The following is a 17,714-nucleotide window of genomic DNA, read 5'->3' as shown; positions in this document are numbered from 1 at the left end:
TTTTTTTCTTGATGAGTCTAGCTAAATATTTATCAGTTTTTTTATCTTCTCAAAGAACCAACTTTTAGTTTTAGTGTTCTTTGCTATTGTTTTCTTCATTTCTATTTCATTTATTTCTGCTCTAATCTTTATGATATCTTTCCTTCTACTGACTTTGGGTTTTATGTTTGTTCTTTTTTCTCTAGTTTCTTTAGGTGTAAGGTTATATTTTTTATTTGAGATTGTTCTTGTTTCTTGAGGAGAGATTGAATTACTATAAACTTAGTACTGCTTTTGCTGAGTCCCATAGGTTTGGGTCATCATGTTTTCGTTATCATTCATGTCTGTGTGTTTTTAAAATTTCCTGATTTCTTCAGTGCTCTTTTTTTTATTTAGCACTGTTTAGCCTCCATTTGTTTGTGTTTTTACAGTTTTTTTTCCTGTAATCGATTTCTAATCTCATAGCACTCTGGTTGGAACAGATGCTTGATATGATTTCAATTTTCTTAAATTTTCCAAGGCTTGATTTGTGACCCAAGATGTGATCTATCCTGGAGAATGTTCCATGTGCACTTGAGAAGAAAGGTATTCTGCCACTTTTAGGTGGAATGTCCTATAAATATCAATTAAATCTATCTGGTCTATTGTGTCATTTAAAGCTTGTGTTTCCTTATTTATTTTCTTTCTGGATGATCTGTCCACTGGTGTAAGTGGGGTGTTAAAGTTCCCCACTGTTGATTTCCCCTTTTATGGCTGTTCACATTTGCCTTATGTATTGAGGTGCTCCTATGTTGGGTGCATAAATATTTATACTTGTTATATCTTCTTGGATTGATCCCTTGATCATTATGTAGCATCCTTCCTTGTCTCTTGTAGCAGTCTTTATTTTAAAGTGTATTTTATCTGATATGAGTATTGCTACTCTAGCTTTCTTGTGATTTCCATTTGCATTGAATATCTTTTCCATCCCCTCACTTTCAGTCTGTATATGTCCCTAGGGCTGAAGTGGATCTCTTATATGTTGCATAAATATGGGTCTTGTTTTTGTATCCATTCAGCCAGTCTGTGCCTTTTGGTTGGAGCATTTAATCCATTGACATTTAAGGTAATTAGCAACATGTATGTTCCCATTACCATTTCCTTAATTGTTTTGGGTTTGTTTTTGAGGGTCTTTTACTTCTCTTGTGTTTCCTGCCTAGAGAAATTCCTTTAGTGTTTGTTGTAAAGCTGGTTTGGTGGTGCTGTATTTTCTTAGCTTTTGCTTGTCTGTAAAGCTTTTGATTTTTCTGTCAAATTTGAATGAGATCCTTGTTGGGTAGAGTAATCTTGTTGTAGCTTTTCCCCTTTCATCACTTTAAATATATCCTGCCACTCCCTTCTGGCCTGCAGAGTTCCTACTGAAAAATCAGCTGATAACCTTATGGGGATTCCCTTCTATGTTATTCGTTGCTTTTCGCTTGCTGCTTTTAATATTTTTTCTTTTAATTTAATTTTTGTTAGTTTGGTTAATATGCATCTTGGTTTGTCTCCTGTGGTTTATCCTGTATGGGACTCTCTGTGTTTCCTGGACTTGGGCAGCTATTTCCTTTCCCATGTTAGGGAAGTTTTCAACTATAATCTCTTCATATGTTTTCTCAGACCCTTTCTCTTTCTCTTCTGGGACCCCTATAATTCGAACGTTGGTGCATTTTGTGTTGTCCCAGTGGTCTCTGAGATTGTCTTCAATTTTTTTCATTCTTTTTTCTTTATTCTGCTCCTTGGCAGTTATTTCCACCATTCTATCTTCCAGCTCACTTTTCCTTCTTCTGCTTCAGTTATTCTGCTATTGATTCCTTCTAGTGTATTTTTCATTTCGGTTATTGTGTTGTTCATCACTGTTTGTTTGTTCTTTAGTTCTTCTAACTCCTTGTTAAACATCTCTTGTATTTTCTCAATCTGTGCCTCAATTCTATTTCTGAGATTTTGGATTGTCTTTATTATCATTACTCTGAATTCTGTTTAAGGTAGGTTGCCTATTTCCTTTTCATTTATTTGATCTTGTAGGTTTTTACCTTACTCCTTTGTCTGTAACATATTTTTTTGTTTTGATGGGTAGAGCTGTGTTCTTGTCTTGTTGGTTGTTTGGCCTGAGGTGTCCAGCACTGGAGTTTGCAGGCAGTGGGATAGAGCTGCGTCTTGGTGCTGAGATGAGGACCTCCAGGAGACCTCATTCCAATTAATATTCCCTGGGGTCTGACTTTTTTTGTAGTCCACCAGTTTGGACTTCTTGCTCCCACCAGAGGAGCTCTGGCCTGTCCCCCAGCCTGGGAACCAAGACCCACAAGTCATGCAGCACTGCAAAAAAAAAAAAGTAACAAGGAAAAAGGAGCAGAAAAATAACATAGAATAAAAAATAAATTAAATTAGAGAAATAAAAAATATATTAGAAAAAATAAAAATGAATGAACAACAAAGCAAACAAGAACAAAGGAAAATAGAACCACAACAGAAAAAAAAAAGAAAAAGCCTTGATGGGGGGAGTTGGTGGGCACAGGCTTAGGCTCAGGAGCTGCATGGCTGTAAAAGGCCTTGGGTGGCCATGCTTAGTCTCAGGACCTGTGTGGGTTGATGGGTCCCCAGAGGGCAGAGGTTCAGGCCCAGGACCTCAGCAGTCTGGCCGGGGCCTGAGCTGGCATGGGAAATGCTGACCACATTCCCCTCCAATCCCCCAATCTCCCAAAGGTCTCTCTCTGTCCCAGCTGATTCCCTTGCTGTGAGTTGGAACCCCTCCTCTTCCCCAGCTGCCCCTCAGTGGCACCAGTCCCATCCTGCCTCCACTTTTCCTTCCCCCCTCCTTCCCCCAACATCCCACCCAGTTGCATGGGGATTACTCCCATCACTTTAGGTCTCCAAGGTCCCCCACCAGTGCCTGGTAGGTGCCCTGGTTGTCAATACCATGCTGTTTTGATTACTATTTTAATTATAATAAGTCTTTAAATCATGTAGTTATCCCTCCAACTTTTTCTTCTTTTTTTAGAGGTGTTTTAACTATTCTTGGTCTTTTGCATTTCCATCTGAATTTTAGAATCACCTTGTCAATTTTTATAAAAAAGCCTACTGGAATTTTGATTGGGATTGCATTGAAACTATAGATCAATTTAGGGAGAATTAATATCAGAACAGTAGTATGTCTCTCAACCCATGAGCAAGGTATGTGTCTCTTTTTATTTAGGTCATCCCTAATTCCACTTAGCAATATTTTGTAGTTGCTTATGTACAGGCTTTTCACATCTTTTATCAGATTTATCCCTAAGTATTTCATATTTTTATGCTGTTACAAATGGTAATTTTTGAACATTTCAGTTTCCAATTGTTTTTTTGTTTTTTTCTTATCCTAAACAGAAGGAAGGCAAACATTATGGCACTTTTTTTTGAATTTTATTTTATTTATTTTTTATACAGCAGGTTCTTATTAGTCATCAGTTTTATACACATCAGTGTATACATGTCAATCCCAGTTGCCCAATTCATCACATCACCATCCCCACCCACCTGCGGCTTTCCCCCTTTGGTGTCCATACATTTGTTCTCTACCTCTGTGTCTCAACTTCTGCCCTTCTAATTGTTTTTGATAGTATATAGAAAGACTTTTCTTTTTGTTTTGTCTTTTTAAAAATTTTTATTTTATTGTGGTAAGAACACTTAAAAAATTATGAAATGTACCCTCATAAATTTTTAAGTGTGTAATACAGTACTGTTAACTATAGGCACAGTGTTGTACAGCAGATCTCTAGAACTTATCCATCTTGCATAGTTAAGACTTTATGCCCATTGATTAGCAACTCTTCATTTCCTTCCTTCCTCCAGCCCCTGGCAACCACCACTCTATGCTTCTATGAGTTTGATTGTGCCTCATATAAAGGGAATTACACAGTATTTGTCCTAATGTGACTGACTTATTTCACTTAGGATAATGTCCTTCAGGTTCATCCATGTTGTCCTATTTTGCAGGATTTCATTCTTTTTTAAGGCTGTATGTATATACTACATTTTCTTTATCCATTTATACACTGGTGGATGTTTAGTTTTTTTACACATTTTAGCTATTGTGAATAGTGCTGTACTGAACATTGGAGTGCTAACGTGTCTTTGAGATCTTGTTTTTATTTCTTTTGGATAAATACCCATAGTGGGATTGCTGAATCATATGGTAGTTCTAATTTTAATTTTTTGAGGAATCTCAATACTGTTTTCCATAGGAGCTGCACCACTTTGCATTTCCACCAACACTGTACAAGGGTTCCAATTTCTCTGTATCCTCTTTTGTGTTGTTGTTGTTGTTGAAAATAGTCGTTCTAACTGGTGTGAGGTTATATCTCATTATGGTTTTGATTTACATTTCCCTAAGTGTTAGAGATGTTGAACATCTTTTCATATGCCTATTGGCCATTTATGTGTTTTCTTTGGAGAAATGTCTATTCAAGTCTTTAGCCCATTTTTAAGTTGGGTTATTAGTTTTTTTGCCATTGAGTTGTAGCTTTTATATTTTGGAAATTGACCTCTTATGGTTTGTAAATATTTTTTCCATTCTGTTTGTTGCCTTATCACTCTGTTGATTGTTTCCTTTGCTGTGCAGAAAGTTTTTAGTTTGATATAGTCCCACTTGTCTATTTTTGCTTTTTTAATCTATGCTTTTGGTGTCATATTCATGAAATAATTTCAAAGACTAATGTCATGAAACAATTTTTCTGTTTTCTTCTAGGAGTTAACAGTACCAGAAGACAATTTTTTTTGTACATTGTTCTTGTATCCTGCAATCTTATTTAACTCACTTAATTTTTGTACTAGTTTATTTAAAATGCCACAGGATTTTCTACATAGATGATCATGTTCTCTGTGTGTCTTAGTCAATTCGAGCTGCTATAACATAATACCACAAACTGGATGTATTATAAACAACAGAAATTTATTTCTCACAGTTCTGGAAGCTTTAAATCTGATATATGGAGGCCAAAATGATCAAGTTTTGTGTCTGGTAAGAGCCCTCTTCTTGCTTCTTGATGTGTTCTCAAGTGGTGGAAGGAGCTAGGGAGCTCTGTGGGATCTTTTTCATAAGAGCACTAATCCCTTTCACAAGGTCTCCACTCTCATGACCTAACCACTTCTTGAAGGCCCCACTTCCTAAAACCATCACATTGGGCATTAGCATTTCAACATATGAATTTGGGGGGCACAGAAACATTCAGACCAAAGCACTGAGAGTATAACTCTTATTTTTTCCATTTTACTCTAGATGTCTTTTATTTCTTTTTCATACCTGGTTGCACTGGCTAGACCCTTCAGTGCAGTGTTGAACAGAAGTTGTAAGAGTGGATATCCCTGTATTGTTACTGATTTTAGGAGGAAAGCATTCAATCTTTCACCATTAAGTCTGATGTTTTCAATAAATGACTTTTCTCAGGTTGGGGAATCTGATAACTAGGATAGAGATTCCCTTCTATCCTAGTTTCTGAGAGCTTTTTTTTTTTAAAAATCAGGAATGGATGTTACAAAATTTTTCATGTCTATTGACACAGATCCATATTGATCACATGGATTTTCTTTTCTAACTTCTTAATATGGTGAATTGCATTGATTGTTTTTTTCATGGTAAACCAACCTTGTTTTCTTGTGATAAACCCCACTTGGTCATGATGTATTATCCTTTTAATATAATGTTGGACTTAATTTGCTAAAATATTGTTTAGAATTTTGCGTCTGTGTCCATAGATGCATTTTGCATATCTGTTCAGTTTGTAATTTCCTCTCTTTCTCTCTCCCTCTTTTTTTCCCTGGCTTTGGTATCAGGGTAATGTCAGCCTCACAGGATAAATCAAAAAAAATTCTCTTTTGTCTTCAAATTTTTGGAAGCATTTGTATAGAATTAATACTATTTTTTCCCTTAAAGTGTTTGGTAGAATTTAGCAGTGAAGCACCTGGACATGGAGTTTCTTTTTAAGAATTTTAACTACAATTTCAATTTATTTAATAGATGTGTGTATATCTATGTTATCTATTTCTTCTTGAGTGAACTTGGAAAATTATATATTTTAAGGAACTTTCCCTTTCATCTAAGTTGTTAGATTTATTAGCATAAAATTGTTCATAATATTGCCTTATTATTATTTTAATATCTGTAAAATCTGTAGTAATGTCACATCTTTCATTTCTTTTTTTTAATAAATTTATTTATTTATTTTTGGCTGCATTGAGTCTCTGTTGCTGGGCTCGGGCTTTCTTTAGTTGTGGCAAGCAGGGGCTACTGTTCGTTGTGGTGCATGGACTTCTCATTGCAGTGGCTTCTCTTGCTGCAGAACACAGGCTCTAGGCGTGTGGGCTTCAGTGGTTGTGGCATGCAGGCTCAGTAGTTGTGGCTTGTGGGCTCTAGAGTGCAGGCTCAGTAGTTGTGGAACATGGACTTAGTTGCTCTACAGCATGTGGGATCTTCCTGGACCAGGGCTCAAACCCATGTCCCGTGCATTGGCAGGCAGATTCTTAACCACTGCACCACGACGGAAGCCCTCTCATTTCTGATATTGATAATTTGTGCCTTTTTTCTTTTTATTGGTCAATCTAGCTAGAAGTTTATCAATTATATAGATATCAGAGAATCAGGTTTTTGTTTCATTGATTTTCTTTATTGTTTTTCTGTTTTCTATTTCATTGGTTTTCACTTGGTCTTTAGATTTTTTTCTTTTCTTTACTTTGGACTTAATTTGCTCTACTTATTTTAGTTTTTAAGGTTATTCACACATTTTTTCCCTAATACTGCAGTTTTTTGGTATTGATTTTCCCCTACATACTGCTTTGGTGGCATCCCACAAATTCTGATATGTTGTGTTTCATTTCATTTAGGTTGAGTGTTCTGTAAATGTCAGTTACATCCATGATGATACATGGCTTCCAAAGTTCCCTGAGGTTCATCTCCATCCCAGTCAAGCCTAAAGGGAGAAAGAACATGGAGAAAGGTGCTTAGGAGGTTTTTATGACATCACTTCCATTTAAATTCCATTGGTTAGAACTCAGTTGCATGGCTTCACCTAATGGTATGGGAAGCTGGGACATGTAGTCTATCTTTTTGCCTGGGAAGAAGAGGAAAATACATTTGGATAAACAGCCAGAAACCTCTTTCTATTCTCTGGAAGGGCTTGTATAAGATAAGAAATACTTGAATCATGGGTATACAGTAGAAATTGTAAAGTTATTGGAGCCTGCTGCTTTCTTTGGGGGAAATTTTGTAACTGTTGATTCAGTTTAATGGATACATGTTCATTTAAGTTTTCTATTCTTGAGTCACTTTTTGTAAGTCACTTTTTAGGTATATATAATTTAGTATAAGTTTTAGAATATACTAGCATAAATTTGTTGGAAGTATTTTCTTATTTTAATATCTGCTGTAACTGTAATTATTTTCTTTCTTCATCTTTGAAATTGTTTACCTGTGCCTTCTTTTTTAAAATTTGGTTACTCTTACTAGAGATTTGTTAATCTTGTTAGTGTTTACCTAAAATCTTAATATTTTTTCACTAATTTCTGTTCTTTTTTATTTCCTTCCTCCACATTATTTGGACTCAATTTGCCTGTCTTTTTCAACTGGCAATTTGAATGCTAAGCTCATTTTATTTTCAGCTTTTTTTTTCCCCTTCAATTTGTCTTCAGCTTTGTTGCTGCAAGCATTTATACATAGTGCTTCTTTATTGATTAGTTTTATGTAATTTCCAAATTTCCATTGATTTCTTCTTTAATGCAAGAGTTATTTACAGTGTGATTAAAAATTTCCAAGTATGGAAGCTTTTCCTAGAGTATGTATTAGGTTACTAATTTAAAATTAATTGTATTATTGTCAGAGAATGTGGTGTCTGTAATAATCCTATAAAACTGTTGAGTCTTGCTTTATGGCCTGGTATATGCATGCTGTTTGAGATGTCGTCTTCTTTACTATGTTAGTAATTCCTTGCAACATTATCTTATTTATTCCTTATTCTAATTATATGAGACAGGTAATATGAGTCCCATTTTTCAAATAATAACATTAAAATCCAACCAGCATAATAAGTATCTCTTCCAAGTACAAGTTCTTCCTAGTTAGCTTTGTATTCAATCAGAGCAGCCAACAACTAAAAAAAAATCAGTGTGGTCAACTTTTTATACCAGTTGCATATGAGCCCTGCTTATATTTTATTATAGATTTTTAAACCTCAGGGTAAGGATTCATTCTTACTTCAATGGCCTTTTATCCCTCCCTTGGTGTCTCAAACAGTATCTCACACATATTTGGTGTTCAATAAGCATTTGTTGAACTGGAGTAAAACTGAGACGAAATCTGGCAAAACCCTAGGAGAGTATAATAAAAACGTATTGAATACTCAAAAAATAAAACCGAACATTCAGTTCTGGAATCACTACAAAAGACAATCTGAAACTACTCCTGACACAAATATATAGTAATTCTGATTAAAGATATAGGCATAGATACAGATAAGTAACACCTATATCCGTGTCTATATTTATCTATATCCTTTATATATCTATATATATCCATATGTAGATATGTTAAAGGATATGTATATATCCAGCTATAGATAGATAGGTTAAAGGATAGACAGACTGGGGAAGAGGAACCTATAAAGGCAATAACATTATAGACAGAGAAATGGGAAAAACCAAATGAATTTATTTTACTTATGCCAAGGTAAGAGAGAGAGAGAATGGTCAATAGTGACCTTTCAATTTTGTGTTAATGAAGTTATTAATGACCTTGGGAATAGAAGTTGTGAAGTAGAAATTCTCATTTTAAGAGTTTTGGCTGCAAATGGTAAGAAAAGGATCAACTGTAAGCTGGAGGTTACTGTGCATAGAGAGAAAGTTTTATCTTAAGGTGAAAGGGTCATACCCTGGTTTAGGATTTAATATCTTTGGCTAGCCATCTCTTACTCATTCTGTAAGATTTAGCTTAGGTGTTCCCTAAGAAACTGTTCCTCCACTTAGTCAAAGTGCCTCTGTTGTCTTAGTGCTGTCAACAGGTCATTATCATAATAATTAGAATATTGTAATGAATATTCTGTTTAAATGTTGTACCCCCCAGATTTTAAACTCTATGACCATGTGTTACTTATCTTTTAGTCACCAATTCTTTTTTTTTGTTCGTTTATTTATTTATTTATTGGCTGTGTTGGGTCTTCATTGCTGCATGTGGGCTTTCTCTAGTTGTGACGAGCAGGGACTACTCTTTGTTACGGTGTGCGGGCTTCTCATTGTAGTGGCTTCTCTTGTTGCAAAGCACAGGCTCTAGGGCATGTGGGCTTCAGTAGTTGTGGTGCATGGGCTCAGTAGTTGTGGCTCATGGCCTCTAGAGCGCAGGCTCAGTAGTTGTGTCGCATGGACTTAGTTGCTCTGCAGCATGTGGTATCCTCCCGGAACAGGGATCGAACCTGTGTCCCCTGCATTGGCAGGCGGACTCTTAAACACTGTGCCACCAAAGAAGTCCTCAGTCACCAATTCTTGACAAGGATGTGGCAATAGAAAGTTCTCAAACCATGTTTAACTAGACTATGGAATTAAAAAAATTTTTTCCCCTATCTTTCTACAGATCTTCCTGTATCTGTATTTTGTATTTATTTCTTCCATTATAATGCCTATAATACCTTTTTAATTGCACTTATTCTTTTCCACATATATGAACTTCCTACTAAACCACATACCTAGGGACTTCCCTGGCGGTCCAGTGGTTAAGACTCCACACTTCTACAGCTGGGGGTGCAAATTTGATCTCTGCTCGGGGAACTAAGATCCTGCATGCTGAGTGGCACAGCCAAAAAACAAACAAACAAACAAAAAAACAAGAAAAACCCACATACCTTTATTATTCATTTTTCTAATACTAACATCTAGCACAGTGCCTATCGTTTATTCATTGAATTGTCAATCATTTTTGAGTAACCAGTCATTATTCTAAACTCTAAGAATACCAGAGTGAAAAAGATTTATCTTCTAGTAGAAGAAGACAGACAATAGACAGTAAACCAATAAGTAAAAAAGACTATTTGTTATAGCAATTATTAAAGACGAAGAAACAGGGTCATATAATAAAGTGACTGTTGAAAGTGAGGAGTCATTACTTTAGATAGCATACTTAAGGGCAGAGTCAAGAAAGTAAAACTCCTACCTCTGTATATAGTGTTTCTTTAACTTATATATTGACTAAATCTTCAAAGTGAGAGGGGATCTTAATGATCATAGAGTCAAGCCTTTTCATTTTACAGATTGATTTATAGATAAAGTGTGATTTGTTGGAGGTATTAGAAAATATGTAATTTGTCTTTCTCTTGGTAAAGTGGTTTGGGAACTTTCATATTCTCTATAGCTCACTGGAATTCCCCTGAGATATAAATGGCCCATTTAAACCAGGGACTAGAATGGTGTTTCACTAGTCACACCTATTTTCTTCCCTAATGGAGAATTACAAAAAGGATAAAGAGGAGGGCAGAGATCTTAAGGAGGAGGAAGCTAAGTAGGCTGTAAACACAGTGATAACAATAGAGAAGTTGCTGCAATGAGACTTGTATTAAGTAAAGGAGTCAAGAATCACATATTAAGATTAAAAATTTTTGTTCCTGATTTTTCTAAGATTCTCATGCTAGAAAATCTGAATGTACAGAAAAGTCTGGAGTGGAAAATTATAACTAAGCCCTTACCCCAGGAGTAGCCAATATTGATTATTTTCCTTATAAAAGTATGTTTCTCCCTTTTTCTTTTCTTTCTTTCTTTTTTTTACAAAATTGAGATCCTATTGTTTTTATATTTTTTATACTTGAGAAAACCAGAAAAGTAAAAAGAAAAGGACAAAGAATAACAAACATTCATGTAATCTTCTACTAAATAAATATTTTTTGGTCATATAAACTTCAGATTTTTAATTTTTTAAAGAAAACATTACAGGTAAAGTCTTAAATTCATATTCAATCCATAGTCCCATTCCCCTCATTTCCTCCCCAGACACAACCAATATCATGAGTATGGTGTATTTTAATACTTCTGTCACATTGTTTTTTAAAAAGTATTATTTTGTGTTTTCTTTTAATGTGCATAAATGGAATCAGTATGTGATTAGAATAATGAATATAAATTTATGGAAATCGCTTTATTCACTGAACACTAGGTTTTTCAGTTCTATTTATGATGATACATATAGATCTAGTTTATTCATAAGTCATAAGTGTTAAGCTTGAATTTTCACTGAACACATCTCTATAACCAGCACCCTGTTCAAGAAACAGTACGTTAATTACCAGCATCCCTGAACTCCCCCCTGATGTCTTTGTTTGCCTTCTTTTGCCCAACATTATTTATGAAATTTATCCACTTTGTTGTGCATAGTTGTACTCTATTCTTTCCCATTGTTATAGAACATTTTGCTTCCTTAAATCAATTAAACTTTTAAAATTTATCTGTTTAACTATCAGTGGGCCTTTGGGTAGTTTCCAGTTTGTGTCTCTATCAACATACACACGTAAAAGTGATGCTATCAACATTCTAGCGTATATTTTTAGGAAAATATATATGTACTTCAGTTTGGTATATGTCTAAGAGTTGCTGGGTCATAGGGTATGTATATGTTCAGCTTTAATAATAGTGCCAAACAGTTTTCCAAAGTATTATAGAAAATTACATTCCCACCAACAGTGAGTGAGAATTCATGTTACTCTGCCACCTTGACAGCACTTGATTATTTTCCATCTTTTTCATTTTAGGCATTGTACAGGGTTGTCGTATTGACTCGTTGTGGTTTAATTTGCATTTCTGTGATTATTAATGAAGTTTTCATATATTTATTGGCCATTTAGATATCCTCTTTTATGATACCCTTAAATATTTAGCATTTATACCTAGCTGTTTTTCTAACAAAATCTAAAGGTATTCATTGTCTATACTAGGTAAAGAAGGACTTTAGCAATTTTTTAATTACTATTGTTCTCTCATTTATTGGTTGTATGCCTTTGAGCAAGTTACTTAACCTCATTTTTGCCTCATCTGTTTCCTCATCTGTAAAGTGGGGAAATAATAATACTTAGCTTATACAGTTGTGAGAATTAAATGAGTGAACATCTTTGAATTTAAATGAGTGAATCACTTTGAACGTGCCTGGCATATAGTATTTGCTGTATAAATATTAGATTATTATTATTGTTGTTATTGGTGAAAGAATAGACAAAGTATACCAAGGGGACAGAATAGAGATTCCAGAAATAGACTGACACAAATATAGCTAATTGATTTTTGACAAGGGTGCAACATCAACTCTATGAAGAAAGGATGGTCTTTTCATCAAATAGTGTTGGAACTACTGAATACACATATCCCAAAACAAAAAAACCCAAAAAACTTGACCCCTACCTCTCACCTTATGCAAAAATTAATTCAAAATGAATCATGAATTAAATGTAAAACATAAAACTAGAAATATTTTATAGGAAAACATAGAAGAAAATCTTTGTGACCTGCAAAGAGTTCTTAGATACAGCCCATAGCACAAACCATAAAAGAAAAAAGTTGATAAATTGGATATCACTAAAATTAAAAAGTTTTGCTCTGTGAAAGACACTATTAAGAGAATTGAATTCTCCCATCTCCACAGATGGGAGAAAATATTTCCAAATCATGTATCTGACCAAGGATTTGTATCCAGAATATATAAAGAATTCTAAAAAATCAGCAAAGATTTGAACAAATACTTCACTGAATAAGATATATGGATGGCAAATAAGCATGTGGAAAGACACTCAACATAATTATTCACTAAGGAAATGTAAATTAAAACAGGGGTCCCAAAAGAGAGAATAGAGAAGTAGCAGAGAAGCAATATTAAGAGATGCAGCTTAAAAGGGTTTTTTCCTTTCCTTTTTTTTAAGGAAGATACCACTGTATCTCCACAGTAAGATACCACTGTGCATCTATTAGGATGGCCGAAATGAAACTGACAATAGCAAGTGGTAGCCATGATACAGAGCAACTGAAACTGTTGTATTTGCTGGTGGGAAAGCAAGACAGAACAGCCACTTTGGAAAGCAGTTTGGTAGTTTCTTATAAATTTGAATATATACTTGTTATATGAGCCTACTGAAATAAAAATTTATGTTCAAATAAGCAACTGTATGCAAATGTATAGTATGCCTTATTCCTAACAACCCCAAACTGGAAACAACCAAACGTCTCTTAGCTGGGGAATAAACTGTGGTCCATCTATAAAGTGGAATGTTACTCAGCAATAAAAAGAAACAAACTACTGATACATGCAACAACATGGCTGAATCTCAAATGCATTATGCTAAGTTAAAAAAGCCAGACTCAAAAGACAACATGCTGTATTATTCTATTTATACGAAATTCTGGAAGAGGCAAAAATATAAGGATAGAGAATAGGAATGGAAAATAATCAGTGGTTGCCAGCAGTTAGTACTTGACTACTAAGAGGCTGTACAAGGAAATGTTTTGGGGTGATGGAAGTTTTCTGTAACTTGGTTGTGGTGGTGATTAAATACTTTTTATATTTGTCAAAACTTACAGAACTGCACACACACACACACACACACACACACACACGTGAATTTTAGTATGTGTAAATTGAAAAAAAGTTTTTTAAAGAAAAAACCTTCTGGGCTTCCCTGGTGGTGCAGTGGTTAAGAATCCACCTGTCAATGCAGGGGACGTGGGTTCAATCTCTGGTCCGGGAAGATCCCACATGCTGCAGAGCAACTAAGCCCATGCGCCACAACTACTGAGCCTGCGTGCTACAACTACTGAAGCCTGCGTGCCTAGAACCCGTGTTTCGCAACAAGAGAAGCCACTGCAATAAGCCCGTGCACCGCAACAAAGAGTAGCCCCCACTCACCGCAACTAGAGAAAGCCCGCATGCAGCAATGAAGACCCAACGCAGCCAAAAATAAATTAATTAATTTTAAAAAAGGAAAAGAAAAAACCTTTTTAGGCTGTATCTCTTAATATTGCTTCTCTGCTACTTCTCTATTCTCTCTGTTGGGACCCCTATTAGTTTTATGCTATATGCTCTTAATCTTTTCCAAGTCTCATAATTTATCATATTTTTCACTTTTTTATGTAATTGGGTGAATCTCTCAGTATTATCTTTCATTTCATTAATTCTTTGTATTTAAAGAAGCATGTACTCCATCTTAAAATTTTTTAATTTATAATTTCCAAGATTCCTCCTTGGTCCTCTTTTGAGTTGGTCATTTACCATGCCAGAGGATGGCTTGGTCTGGGAATTCTCTCACTGATATTCTCTGCTTCTAGTTAATTCCTGTTTCCAGATCTCGATGCCTAGCATGCTTGTGGTTTTAGCTCCTACTTATTTCTGTGTGTTGCTTTTCTACTTTCGTCCATAGAAATATATATCTTATATTTGAGCACAACTATATCTTTAAATTTTTAAAAAATATATGTTTTATCTATCTTGCTTTTATCATTTAATCCTATCTGATATTTCCTTATACCACTATGCCTGTGAACCTCAACTGAGGGCAGTTCTGCCCATCAGAATGCATTTGGTAATGCCTGGAGATACCTTTGGCACAATGCACAGGACAGCCCCTCACAACAAATTATCTGGTCCATAATATCTATATTTTTTCATATATAAAAATGAAAATTGGAGGTGTTTTTTCATATTGTTTCACTTTGATAAATAGCCTTATGTAACTTTTTTGTACCATTAATTAATTTCCAAATGTAGATATTTCTGAACCCAAAGAAAACTAAGATTTGAGAAGCACTGTCTAGAAAGTTGGAAATTACTTAGAAAACAACAAAAGTATGGGAACAACAAAGTCTTTATCACCTCATACCCTTACTGGAACTTAAAATATGTTCACACATAAAGATCTTCTATTAGATTTATACTTTTAAACCACTTTTTCCCAAAATAATATACTCCTAAGTTGTCTTAAGGCCCTTCAAATTCTATACAGCCTTCTGTGAAAGCTTTCTACAGCTTGCTTTATGCTTAGGTAGCAGATTTCAGAATCTTAATGAATACTTGACCAGCCTAACTATAAATATCTCATGCTTTCTTTATTCTTAATTCTTTTTAATACATACCAGTATTAAGATGTTTGGTAGCAGGGATACGATAATAGAAAAAAACAGAGGACTGCCCTTAATTTGCTGCATGACCTTACTTCACTTACTGCTTTCACCTGGGCCTCAGTTTTATCATCTGGAAAATGAAGGAGTTATACCATATAATTCCTGTAGGCTTTTCCAGTTATAAACCTGTGATATATCATTATTTACATTGTTTTTATTTAGCTTTTGGCTATGATCTTTTACTGTTCCTGAGAAAAAGTAGAGATAAAATGTTTAAAGATTTCTAAGGTCTTTAAAAATTCCTCGTATTTGTTCTTTACAACCCTCACCTACCTCCTTGTAGTGATTGATAATAAAAATCATTAAATGGAAATCCTCTTATGTTGAAGGACTGCAAAGAATGATACTGGAAAAGTAGCATAAAAATTCACAGCTGGTCTGGAAAGGGAGACAACTAGATAAGAAGAAAGGAGGTGACAGCTGTATAAAAACAAGCAAAACCTAGGTCTCAAATTTTGGTAGGGTCAAAGAAATGTGCCCTGGGCCCTAATGAGGATGAGGCCCCAAGTAATTCTCAAACTCAGGATCTTGAAATTTATTAGAATTGCAAAGGACCAGAAGTCAGGTCTCCCAACCTCCTCATTAATGTCTTAAACACTACATTATGTGTTATTAATGCACATTATGTGTGTTTTTATGGGTGTTACTGTGTATTAACACACATTATGTGTTATTAACACTACATTATGTGTTAAGCTATTATGTCATTTAATTTTACATAGAGAATGAAGGTATATGCCTGAAATAATCTTTTATAATTTATTTGTATAGGTTTTTCTAACCACTTAACCTATTTTCTGGCTGCTGGTGCTGTTATTTTGGGAATTGGTTTCTTTGCTTTGGCATCAGCTTTGTGGTTCCTGATTTGCAAACGAAGGTAAGATTTATTAGAATATTTGACTTTTTTTCTTTTAAAAATTCAGTGAAAGATTTTCTCAAATGGTATTAAATTTAAATAACTATAATGATATTGATTCTGTAATTTGATTGGGGAGAGAAAAATTTACATGTTTAGAGTAGCCTGAAAAGAGAAGTCCTAGTAGTATAATAGTCTGAGCAGTACAATAGCAATCTTCATGCATTAAAATTTTAAGGAATAACGAGATCTATTTTATCTGTAGAAGACATGGGTTTGAATTATAATAGAAGGCTAGAAAACTTTTAAAATTTTGACTACTAATTTAGAGGTTAAAAACATTACTGAGAGAAAAAGACTTTCTTTAGGAGATATTTAAGAAGAGAGCTGACAGAATCTCTGGTATGGTCTAAATGTAGTCTTTTGCCGGAGATGGAAAAAAGATACTTGATACCTCAGTTCCTTTCAACCCTAAAATTTGGTGTTTTTTTATTATTTAATTGGTTCAGTATTTGCTTTGGCTCATGTTAAAAAATTTAAATTGTAATACGATCTTCCCACACACTCTTCCAGTATTCCCTGTTTCAGCAAATGAATACATACTATCTATCCACTTGCACAAGTCAGAAAACCAGAAATTATTCACTAATTCATTCTTTCACAGACTTGCAGTGCCACTGGGAGGAGACAGATAATTAACAAATAAAGTGGTCAGGGAATGTCTCTTCAAGTGGGTAGTATTTAATCTGAGACTTAGATTAAAAAAAGAAGCCAGACATGTGATGACCCTGTGGAAGAGCTTTTTTCTAAGCTAATGTGATAGCAAGTACAGAAACTCCAAGTAGGAATGATCTTGGTATTGTTCAGTAAACAGAAAGTCAGTGTGAGTAGACTGAAGTGAGACGGAAATAATGATGAGATTAAAGAGGGAGATAAGGGTCAAATCACACAGGAATTTGTAGGCTAAAACATGGAATTTACATTTTATTATTTCTGCCATCAGAAGGTTTTAAGCAAGGGAAGGATATTATCATCATAATAATAGCTAAAATCAAGGGTTTACTGCATACTGTTCTAAGTGCTTTATATGTAGTTATCTCATTTAGACCTCATAACTGCCCCATGAAGTTGCAGTAATATTATTCCCATTTTGAAGACTACTATGCCACCTATAGATGATTTACACTTTAATAACACTTAAAAATTTGAGATATAGATTTTAAATATATGATGTTGAATTTCAACAAATATATTCCCATGTAATCACAACCCCAGTCAAGATATAGAAAATTTCCATCATCCTGTAAGGATCCCTCATCCTGCTTTCCAGGAATTTCTCCCCACCTCCTACCCAGAGGCAGTCATTATTCTGATTTTTATCACCATAGATTAATTTGGCCTATTCTTGAACTTCATATAAATGGACTTTTTATGTCTGCTTTTTTCACTTAATGTAATATTTTTGAGATTCATTTATGCTGTTGCATTTATCTGTTCATTCTTTTGATTAATGAGTAGTATTACATTGTATGAATTTACCTCAGTTTGTTTATCCATTTCTCTGTTAATGGACATTTAGGTCATTTCCAACATCTAGCCCTTAGGAAATAAGGCTGCTGTGAACATTCTAATCTTTTTGTACATGTGCTTTCACTCCCCTTGGGTAAGAGTAGAATTGGTGGATAGTATGATTAGCTTTAAA

The 17,714-nt window shown here is 34.6% G+C and overlaps 1 protein-coding gene across 1 annotated transcript in view; it reads left to right on the top strand.

Moving 5' to 3' along the window:
* Positions 1-7,040: 7,040 nt before the first annotated feature.
* The window catches only part of LOC309957532 (uncharacterized protein C1orf185 homolog), a gene marked incomplete at both ends in the record, with an annotated part of 31,963 nt that continues 21,289 nt past the window's right edge, over positions 7,041-17,714 (top strand). Inside the window, 2 exons of the mRNA XM_082832822.1 lie at positions 7,041-7,098; positions 15,928-16,033. Coding sequence (XP_082688948.1) covers positions 7,041-7,098; positions 15,928-16,033 — 164 coding nt within the window. The remainder of the gene's footprint in view (positions 7,099-15,927; positions 16,034-17,714) is intronic.

This window comes from Leucopleurus acutus, assembly GCF_964270905.1.
Source record: "Leucopleurus acutus genome assembly, chromosome: 2".
NCBI classification, from domain to species: domain Eukaryota; kingdom Metazoa; phylum Chordata; class Mammalia; order Artiodactyla; family Delphinidae; genus Leucopleurus; species Leucopleurus acutus.
The sequence above is the reverse complement of the archived record's forward strand: the minus strand, read 5'-3'. Positions and strand labels throughout refer to the sequence as shown.